At 37.9% G+C, this 10,981-nt stretch overlaps 1 protein-coding gene across 1 annotated transcript; it reads left to right on the top strand.

Annotated features, from left to right (window-relative positions):
- The first annotated feature begins 3,440 nt into the window (after positions 1–3,440).
- On the top strand, positions 3,441–5,642 carry LOC146872103 (uncharacterized). The gene has a single exon (XM_085664372.1). The coding sequence runs from the start codon at positions 3,441–3,443 to the stop codon at positions 5,442–5,444; it is 2,004 nt and encodes a 667-aa protein (XP_085520498.1). The 3' UTR covers positions 5,445–5,642.
- Positions 5,643–10,981: the final 5,339 nt, after the last annotated feature.

The raw sequence follows: 10,981 nt of genomic DNA, 5'->3' as shown, positions 1-10,981 counted from the left end.
ATTGTTAAAAATCACCAGGGTCGGGCTTATCTCAGGGTGATAAACACCACTAATGAGGATCAGGATATCGTGATTCCCACGCTGGAATTACAAGCATTCGAAGCACATCAGGACAAAATACGAGATACACCAGGAACATCAAAAGAGGAAATAACGGTATGCGTCGGAACGATCAAGAATTGTCAGAGGAACCATGATCAAGATAGGCGGAGGAAGCGAGAGAACAATAATAGGGCAAAGGAGGTTGAAGCACTGTTACGTCTAGATCATTTGAACAACGAAGAAAGGAAGAGCGTCATTGACCTCTTATCTGTCAGCGCAGACTGCTTTCATCTCCCAGGAGAACAGCTGGAGAGCACGCAGATGCTGACGCATAGAATTATTACTACCGATGAGATACCGATACATACCAAACAGTACAGGTTCCCACCCATACATAAGGAAGAGATAAATAAACAGACACAAGAACTGTTAGAGAGTGATATAATAAGGCCATCCCTCTCTCCTTACAATTCCCCTATCTGGGTAGTACCCAAAAAGGCTGACTCAATGGGAAATCCCAAGTGGAGAATGGTTATTGATTATAGAGGACTTAATGAGAAGACTGTCGGGGATGCGTATCCCCTCCCTAACATTACAGAGATACTCGATCAGCTGGGTTCAGCGAAATACTTCTCTACCTTCGACCTAAAGTCCGGATTTCACCAGATCGAAATGCACCCAGATGATAGCCACAAGACCGCCTTCTCGACACCTCACGGGCATTTCGAATTTGCGAGAATGCCGTTCGGATTAAAGAATGCTCCAGCCACCTTCCAACGGCTCATGGACCTCGTCCTGACGGGTCTTCAAGGCGAAGAAATGTTCGTCTACTTGGACGACATAGTATTATACGCAAGGTCGCTCCATGAGCACGAGATAAAATTTAACAAGCTTATAGGTAGACTAAGGAAGGCGAATTTGAAGCTGCAGCCTGACAAATGTGAATTTCTGAAAAAGGAAGTTATTTATCTGGGTCACATCATCGGCAAAGACGGTGTGAAACCGGATCCGAAGAAGCTACGTGCCGTAAAAGAATTCCCGCAACCAAAGAAAGCTAAGAACGTTCGACAATTCTTGGGACTCGCGGGATACTATAGGAGGTTCATCCCCGGATTCTCTAAGCTGGCAAGACCTCTCACAGAGTTATTAAAGAAGGAAGTGACATTTAAGTGGGGTGAGCCACAGGAAATGGCATTCGTGACACTACGAGACACGCTGTGCAAGGAACCTGTGCTCCAATACCCAGACTTCAGTAGGGAATTTAACGTTACTACGGATGCGTCAGGTTATGCTATAGGTGGAGTGCTTAGTCAGGGACCGATAGGGAAAGACCTGCCTATCTCTTATTGTTCAAGACTACTAAATATAGCTGAAAAGAACTACTCGACCATCGAACGCGAACTCTTAGCAATAGTCTACGCCGTGCACTACTTTAGGCCATACTTATATGGCAGGCAATTTACGCTAGTTACTGATCATCGTCCACTGGTGTGGCTAAAATCCCACAAAGATCCAACTTCGCGTTTGACCAAATGGGGTTTGAAACTAGCCGAGTACGATTTCAGAATAATATACAAGGCAGGCACAGCCAATGCAAATGCCGACGCTCTTTCGCGAAATCCACCAGGAACGGCGCAGGTCTTGCCACTACATAGAGACGACAGCTCCTCAAACGAGTCCTTGTATTCTCGCAGGTCAGGCACACACGGATCTGATACAAGAGAGCTAGAGAAGCTCTTCGATCGGATAGACATAAGTAAGGTGCCAGGCAAGACGGAGGGTATTTGCTCAAATAATTCTCCTATCATTGCTGATAGCGATTCAGACTCCAGTTCCGACACTTTATTCGAACCAATATCGCGGCCATATGAATTGCAGAATCAGGAAGAGTACACATTCAGAATTTCACAGAATCTTACAGAAACTAGAGATAGATTAACAATGAGAAGGGATAATCTAGCTATCTTCATTACTCAGAAGGGCAACCCTTGCGATGAGGGTGCTAAACAGCTTCAGGATATGAATAAACTCCCAAATTACAAGGATTTAACTCTAGGTCGGGCAAGGGTCACTAAATATGGATCTAAAAATCTAATATCATTAGTCATTAAGGAAAATAATAATGTGATAACGGATGTAGAAATTCTGAATGATGCTCTGGAATCGCTCCTATCAGTGACAAGGGAACTAGATTTGCGTACGGTAAGCATCTCCAGTTCGAACAGAATAGATGACATACCATGGGAATATATCCAGCAAAGGTTAGGAGAATTATTCGACGCGGAAGATTGCACAATTTGCTTCTGTAAAAATTTGATTAGAATACCCAAGGAGAATGAGCGCGAGGACCTAATACGCGAAAACCATTCATCTGCTTTAGGGGGTCACAAGGGAGTGACCAAAACTTATAGCAGAATAAGAACGAGATACTTTTGGGAAAATATGAAAGGGCAGATTCAGACCTTCATACAAAATTGTTTGGATTGCCAACTGAAAAAGCTAGTTAGAGTCAAAAATAAGCAACCAATGGTGTTAACGGACACACCAGGATCTGCATTCGATAAAGTAGCACTCGACGTAGTGGGTCCTCTAGCCCAGACTGAAAAGGGGAATAAATATATTTTGACGATTCAGGATCAGTTAACAAAATTCTCTTTAGCCGTCCCTCTTGCGAGCACAACATCAATAGACATTGCCAATGCTTTAATCTCAAATTTAATTTGTAAGTTCGGAGCGCCTAGGGCAATACTCACAGACCAAGGATCAAACTTTTTAAGTACCCTACTACGAGCTATAGCACGTAAATTTAAGATAAAGCAGTACAAAACTACAGCTTTCTACCCACAGTCAAACGGATCATTGGAAAGGTCTCACCATGTCCTAATCGAGTACCTGAAGCAATTTACGGATAAGGAAAAAGATTGGGACGAATGGGTAGACACGGCTATCTTTTCATATAATACAAGTGTACACGAGGGAACACGATACACGCCCTACGAACTAGTCTTCGGAAAATTAGCTAGGGTTCCAGCCTCAGATCCACCTTTGGACGATGAAATGGACAGGACATACTTACAATATTACGCGAATCTAATAAACAAAATAAATAGAACACAAGAGGTAGCACGACAAAATTTGATGAGATCGAAGGAAACTTCAAAAAGGTATTACGACAAGAAAGCAAGACCGTTAACGCTAAGGGAAGGGGATAAGGTATTTTTACTGAAGGAACCTACTAACAAATTCGGCAACCAATATACAGGACCTCATCAGATTTTAGAAATACTCCCTCGAAATAATGTTAAACTATCAATAGGAAACCATACTAGGATAGTGCATGCTAATAAGTTAAGAATATCTAAAATGAAATAGGTTAAGGTGATTATTTTACAGAAACCATGGGGCTTCTCGGAATTTTAATAACAACCGTAGGAATCATCTCTGAATGTTACTGTTTGTTGGGGTACGACTGTGGGGGAGGATCAACCAACATCACAACAATTTCACTATTGGACACGGGAGAATGTAATATCCCATCACATGCACCCAATGCTACAGAAGTCTACATTCAGCTTCTACAATTAGCAGAATACGATTACACGCACGTATACCAATGCCGAGTGGAGATTGATAGAACAATTTATTATTGCGGAATGTCATCACATGTGTCAGCTGTTCAAAATGGAAGGCGAATATACCTGATGGACTTAACAGCTGAGGCATGCAAGGCCACGTTCAACACCGGTATAATGGGAATAACACCGACCCTGCAGGTATCAGGATTGCGGGCCAATGCCACCGAATATCGGAGTGCCACATTAGCAGGATCAATTTCAATGGACGGCAAGTGTTCGGGAACACAATACGCCGATCCGTACGGCACGTGGGACAATGTAGTGGTGCAAGCATCACTCAAAATTAACATCAAGGAATATTATGCTACTGTAAAGATAAGACAGAACAACGTGATTTTGAGCAAAGGAGAGGTGTGCGTATTTACGGATGGAATGTGCCTAACCGACGAGGAAGGAAATGCGTTTTGGTCGACCAGGCCGGAGTCGTCCTGTAACTTCGATAACTACAAGGTGTTATATGAAGGATTTGCGACCAAATTAAAAACCATGGGTAATACGGAAGTATACCCGGACATATACACCATCACGACTCAAGACGTTACATTCACCTTGGAAAAAAGAGCAGAGCATCATTTGTGCGGATATACTTTACTACTGAGCGAGCATCCAAAATTATTCATTCTAGAGACGCAGAAAGGAAGGACCTTTGCGTCAAAAGCAAAATTATCAGTCGAAAACCTCGATCTGTTCGCTTATGTTAACTCCAAATTTGTTTACCTCGAAAAACACATAAGAACGCAAATGACAGCCCTGTACAGCGACGTAATTAGGCAAAAGTGCGAACTAGAAAAACAGGTCCTTAAGAACGCTTTGGCATTAGCAACCCTCCGCCCAGATGAGTTCGCTTATACAATCATGAAGGCAGCTGGGTACATGGCAGTAACTGTAGGGGAAGTCATTCACATAGTAAAATGTACACCCGTCCCAGTCAGCATTAGGCAATCAGAAGAATGTTACCATGAACTACCTGTCACGCACCAGAATAACAGTCTTTACCTGACACCAAAATCGAGAATACTGGTAAAGACAGGCACCATAAAGGAATGCAACGCACTACTACCATCCATGTACTACTTGGAGGGAAATTGGTACAGACTGACACCGAAACCTGTGGAGGTACTCCCTCCTCAAACACTCCAACCATTAACAAAGCTAGCATGGAAATATATTAATACCAAGAACTTAATGACGAGCGGAATATATACGCATCAAGACTTGGACAACTTACGGGACCACATCATGTTCCCCGCAGAGAGACCAGGACTTTTAAATACAATTGCCAGAGGAGCGACAGGACACCGCATCCCACCTAACACTGTTTCGATGTATAACTTATTGGGAGAAGCAGACATCAACAAAATTACGGATAGCGCAATCTCGAAGCTGTGGCAAGGCTTTTTAGCATTTGGATCAGCAAGTGCTGGAATGATCGGATTATTTATCCTAGTTAAAGGCGTAAAATTATGTGTCGACGCCATTATCAGAGGATACGTGCTCCATACTGTCTATGGATGGAGCTTACATCTGTTAGGAGCCATCTGGAGTTCGTTGACGCATCTACTTCTTCATCTGGGACGATCAGATAAGCAAGACGGAAGGAAGACAACAAAGGGTGAAGGAAATAGTGATACCATTGAAGTAACGGTGGACGACACAAAAGATGATGCTACTCCGACACCCGCAACCAGAGGAAGTTCAAAATATCCGATTCTCGAAAGCATCCTAGCAGCTCGTAAAAACAAGTCGTCAGAAATAGAAATTTCCTAACGACTCAATTAAGGGGGGAGGTGTCACGTCGCCGTATAACGACGTGTGGTACCCAAGCATCTCTAGACATTAGTATATAGGATACGGAAATGCTAATCCCACTGTCGGTAATCATACTGTCTCTAGTTCTACTTTAGATAATCCAACATCGGTAATTCTGCTCTCGGAAATCTTCTGTAGGTTAATCTACAGTGGGTAACGCCATAATAATAATTAATCGCACCTCAGAAATTTTAACAAGAGATATAATTCACTATTATTATTAAAATGGGAACACTATTGTTAGATAAGGTTCACTTAATAAATAAAAAGAAAGAACATATGTCAAAATAAAAATTGTTAAACAAACAGAATAAAGTACATAGGTAAGACCTTATATCTAGAAATTAACAATATATATATATATGTATATATATATATACATATATACGTACACGCATAAAAACAGATTAATAATAGATTAATAGCGGTAAGGGACCTTATATTACATAATTATTAAGATGAGAATCATAATTAGAAATAACAATAATTATATACTATTAAAATCCTCGCACACTTATAATGGCACACATTATTAAATAATAATTATTAAAATAATAATGTTGTAATATTTAGAATATAAGTAATAAAGATAGAGCGACAAGCCGAGACATTCATATCACGAATGGCTAGACTACATCCTGTGATAACCGCATTCCAGAGGCTAAGGATTCCAGGAACTACATCCGGTGATAACCGCGCCTGGGAACCGAGAATTCTGTGAAATGTATCCGCTGATAACCGCATTCCTGAGGCTAAGAATTCTCGGAACTACATCCGGTGATAAGCGTCGACTGGCAGCAATTCCCAGAAAAGTAACGAAGGAATGCTTGTACTACATCACGCCACTCCTTTCCCACGGGCAATACCCTCGCGTGCTGGCGGCAAGTCTGAGCGGCGCGCATGCGCAGCAACATCATTGGGGAGTCAACCAAGTGGGAGACCAGCGGAGCGGCAGCCAGTCTTCATCCGTCGCTCAATCCGATCAGCAGCAATACTTTTAGCTCCGCGCTTAAGATAAATCAACTTAACATTGTACTTAGGAATTATAGACATATCTACTGGGTAGTTTTATTATTACGACATACGATTCATAGGCAATTACGCCTTCGAGAGCGACCGTATGGTTAAACAAGTATAAGGGCCATAACGGAAGAATCTTTCTTCTCTCTTTCTACTGGTTAATTCGGGTGAAGTTGTAAATTAGTTACAAATTAGAATAAATAATTATTACGCGTATCCCGAGTTCCGCGCACAAATAACTAATTCATGGTTTGAATCAAATGTTTTACCGAACTGTATATTTAGTGTATTTTTAGTGATATATATATATATATATTAAATCGTTATTGTTAAATTGTGGTGATACTTTTCATTCATCTCGTTGTCCACCGAACTTCCCATCCATTCATCTAAAGAATCTGAGGGCGTTTGAATTAATATCTACCCAAGGGGGCGAATTCCAGTCCAGGATATACGGCAACCCCCTGATATCATTCATTGGTTGGAAAGTCTTGGCAGCGGTGGTAAGTCAGTAAAAATATATTGGCGCTAATATACATCAAAGGAGCGGACGGTTTTCTATGCGGCAGCCATTCTTCGAGCAACAGGAATCACTTGCTCTCAATCCCGAGTCCTTGTACCAAAACGAGAGGAGTCTGCGAGGTTGGAGTAGAAGGGTAGTCCTTGACCTGACCGTATTAGCAGCTCACAATTAAAAATTCTTTTTTTTTTGTGTTTTCTCCCGTCTGGGACGTAACACCAATCGATTCAGAACATTGCATTTCATAAGATAAAACATTAGTTTTATAGCGGATTCGAAGTTTTTAACATTGTTTCATTACGTATATACGATTTTTCGCTCATATACGCGTATCGACGAAAAATGGAAAATTGAAATCTCGTCCGATTTCAATGATTTTACATTCTATCGACGCAGAATGAAGAATATAACAAGAATATAACGTTTTTACTATGTGTAAATACGCGTTATAACATGAAATTTGTCGAAAAATGTAATCGACGTATGCGAATTTCGGTATATGAGAAGATAAAATCGTGAAATCTTCCTAAATACTTGTGCCACAGATTGAAAAATGTTACTAATCGATTCAGAACATTGCATTTCATAAGATCAATCATCAATTTTATAGTGGAATCGAAGTTTTTAACATTGTTTCATTTCGTATATACGATTTTTCGCTCATATACGCGTATCGACGAAAAATGAAAAATTGAAATCTCGTCCGATTTCAATGATTTTACATTCTATCGACGCAGAATGAAGAATATAACAAGAATATAACGTTTTTACTATGTGTAAATACGCGTTATAACATGAAATTTGTCGAAAAATGTAATCGACGTATGCGAATTTCGGTATATGAGAAGATAAAATCGTGAAATCTTTCTAAATACTTGTGCCACAGATTGAAAAATGTTACCAATCGATTCAGAACATTGCATTTCATAAGATCAAACATCAATTTTATAGTGGAATCGAAGTTTTTAACATTGTTTCATTACGTATATACGATTTTTCGCTCATATACGCGTATCGACGAAAAATGAAAAATTGAAATCTCGTCCGATTTCAATGATTTTACATTCTATCGACGCAGAATGAAGAATATAACAAGAATATAACGTTTTTACTATGTGTAAATACGCGTTATAACATGAAATTTGTCGAAAAATGTAATCGACGTATGCGAATTTCGGTATATGAGAAGATAAAATCGTGAAATCTTTCTAAATACTTGTGCCACAGATTGAAAAATGTTACCAATCGATTCAGAACATTGCATTTCATAAGATCAAACATCAATTTTATAGTGGAATCGAAGTTTTTAACATTGTTTCATTACGTATATACGATTTTTCGCTCATATACGCGTATCGACGAAAAATGAAAAATTGAAATCTCGTCCGATTTCAATGATTTTACATTCTATCGACGCAGAATGAAGAATATAACAAGAATATAACGTTTTTACTATGTGTAAATACGCGTTATAACATGAAATTTGTCGAAAAATGTAATCGACGTATGCGAATTTCGGTATATGAGAAGATAAAATCGTGAAATCTTTCTAAATACTTGTGCCACAGATTGAAAAATGTTACCAATCGATTCAGAACATTGCATTTCATAAGATCAAACATCAATTTTATAGTGGAATCGAAGTTTTTAACATTGTTTCATTTCGTATATACGATTTTTCGCTCATATACGCGTATCGACGAAAAATGAAAAATTGAAATCTCGTCCGATTTCAATGATTTTACATTCTATCGACGCAGAATGAAGAATATAACAAGAATATAACGTTTTTACTATGTGTAAATACGCGTTATAACATGAAATTTGTCGAAAAATGTAATCGACGTATGCGAATTTCGGTATATGAGAAGATAAAATCGTGAAATCTTTCTAAATACTTGTGCCACAGATTGAAAAATGTTACCAATCGATTCAGAACATTGCATTTCATAAGATCAAACATCAATTTTATAGTGGAATCGAAGTTTTTAACATTGTTTCATTTCGTATATACGATTTTTCGCTCATATACGCGTATCGACGAAAAATGAAAAATTGAAATCTCGTCCGATTTCAATGATTTTACATTCTATCGACGCAGAATGAAGAATATAACAAGAATATAACGTTTTTACTATGTGTAAATACGCGTTATAACATGAAATTTGTCGAAAAATGTAATCGACGTATGCGAATTTCGGTATATGAGAAGATAAAATCGTGAAATCTTTCTAAATACTTGTGCCACAGATTGAAAAATGTTACCAATCGATTCAGAACATTGCATTTCATAAGATCAAACATCAATTTTATAGTGGAATCGAAGTTTTTAACATTGTTTCATTTCGTATATACGATTTTTCGCTCATATACGCGTATCGACGAAAAATGAAAAATTGAAATCTCGTCCGATTTCAATGATTTTACATTCTATCGACGCAGAATGAAGAATATAACAAGAATATAACGTTTTTACTATTTGTAAATACGCGTTATAACATGAAATTTGTCGAAAAATGTAATCGACGTATGCGAATTTCGGTATATGAGAAGATAAAATCGTGAAATCTTTCTAAATACTTGTGCCACAGATTGAAAAATGTTACCAATCGATTCAGAACATTGCATTTCATAAGATCAAACATCAATTTTATAGTGGAATCGAAGTTTTTAACATTGTTTCATTTCGTATATACGATTTTTCGCTCATATACGCGTATCGACGAAAAATGAAAAATTGAAATCTCGTCCGATTTCAATGATTTTACATTCTATCGACGCAGAATGAAGAATATAACAAGAATATAACGTTTTTACTATGTGTAAATACGCGTTATAACATGAAATTTGTCGAAAAATGTAATCGACGTATGCGAATTTCGGTATATGAGAAGATAAAATCGTGAAATCTTTCTAAATACTTGTGCCACAGATTGAAAAATGTTACCAATCGATTCAGAACATTGCATTTCATAAGATCAAACATCAATTTTATAGTGGAATCGAAGTTTTTAACATTGTTTCATTTCGTATATACGATTTTTCGCTCATATACGCGTATCGACGAAAAATGAAAAATTGAAATCTCGTCCGATTTCAATGATTTTACATTCTATCGACGCAGAATGAAGAATATAACAAGAATATAACGTTTTTACTATGTGTAAATACGCGTTATAACATGAAATTTGTCGAAAAATGTAATCGACGTATGCGAATTTCGGTATATGAGAAGATAAAATCGTGAAATCTTTCTAAATACTTGTGCCACAGATTGAAAAATGTTACCAATCGATTCAGAACATTGCATTTCATAAGATCAAACATCAATTTTATAGTGGAATCGAAGTTTTTAACATTGTTTCATTTCGTATATACGATTTTTCGCTCATATACGCGTATCGACGAAAAATGAAAAATTGAAATCTCGTCCGATTTCAATGATTTTACATTCTATCGACGCAGAATGAAGAATATAACAAGAATATAACGTTTTTACTATGTGTAAATACGCGTTATAACATGAAATTTGTCGAAAAATGTAATCGACGTATGCGAATTTCGGTATATGAGAAGATAAAATCGTGAAATCTTTCTAAATACTTGTGCCACAGATTGAAAAATGTTACCAATCGATTCAGAACATTGCATTTCATAAGATCAAACATCAATTTTATAGTGGAATCGAAGTTTTTAACATTGTTTCATTACGTATATACGATTTTTCGCTCATATACGCGTATCGACGAAAAATGAAAAATTGAAATCTCGTCCGATTTCAATGATTTTACATTCTATCGACGCAGAATGAAGAATATAACAAGAATATAACGTTTTTACTATGTGTAAATACGCGTTATAACATGAAATTTGTCGAAAAATGTAATCGACGTATGCGAATTTCGGTATATGAGAAGATAAAATCGTGAAATCTTTCTAAATACTTGTGCCACAG

The sequence above is a fragment of the Vespa mandarinia genome, unplaced genomic scaffold (genome assembly GCF_050613455.1).
Source record: "Vespa mandarinia isolate Hongniang unplaced genomic scaffold, ASM5061345v1 scaffold_54, whole genome shotgun sequence".
Lineage (NCBI taxonomy): Eukaryota > Metazoa > Arthropoda > Insecta > Hymenoptera > Vespidae > Vespa > Vespa mandarinia.
This window is presented reverse-complemented; position numbering and strand designations above follow the sequence as displayed.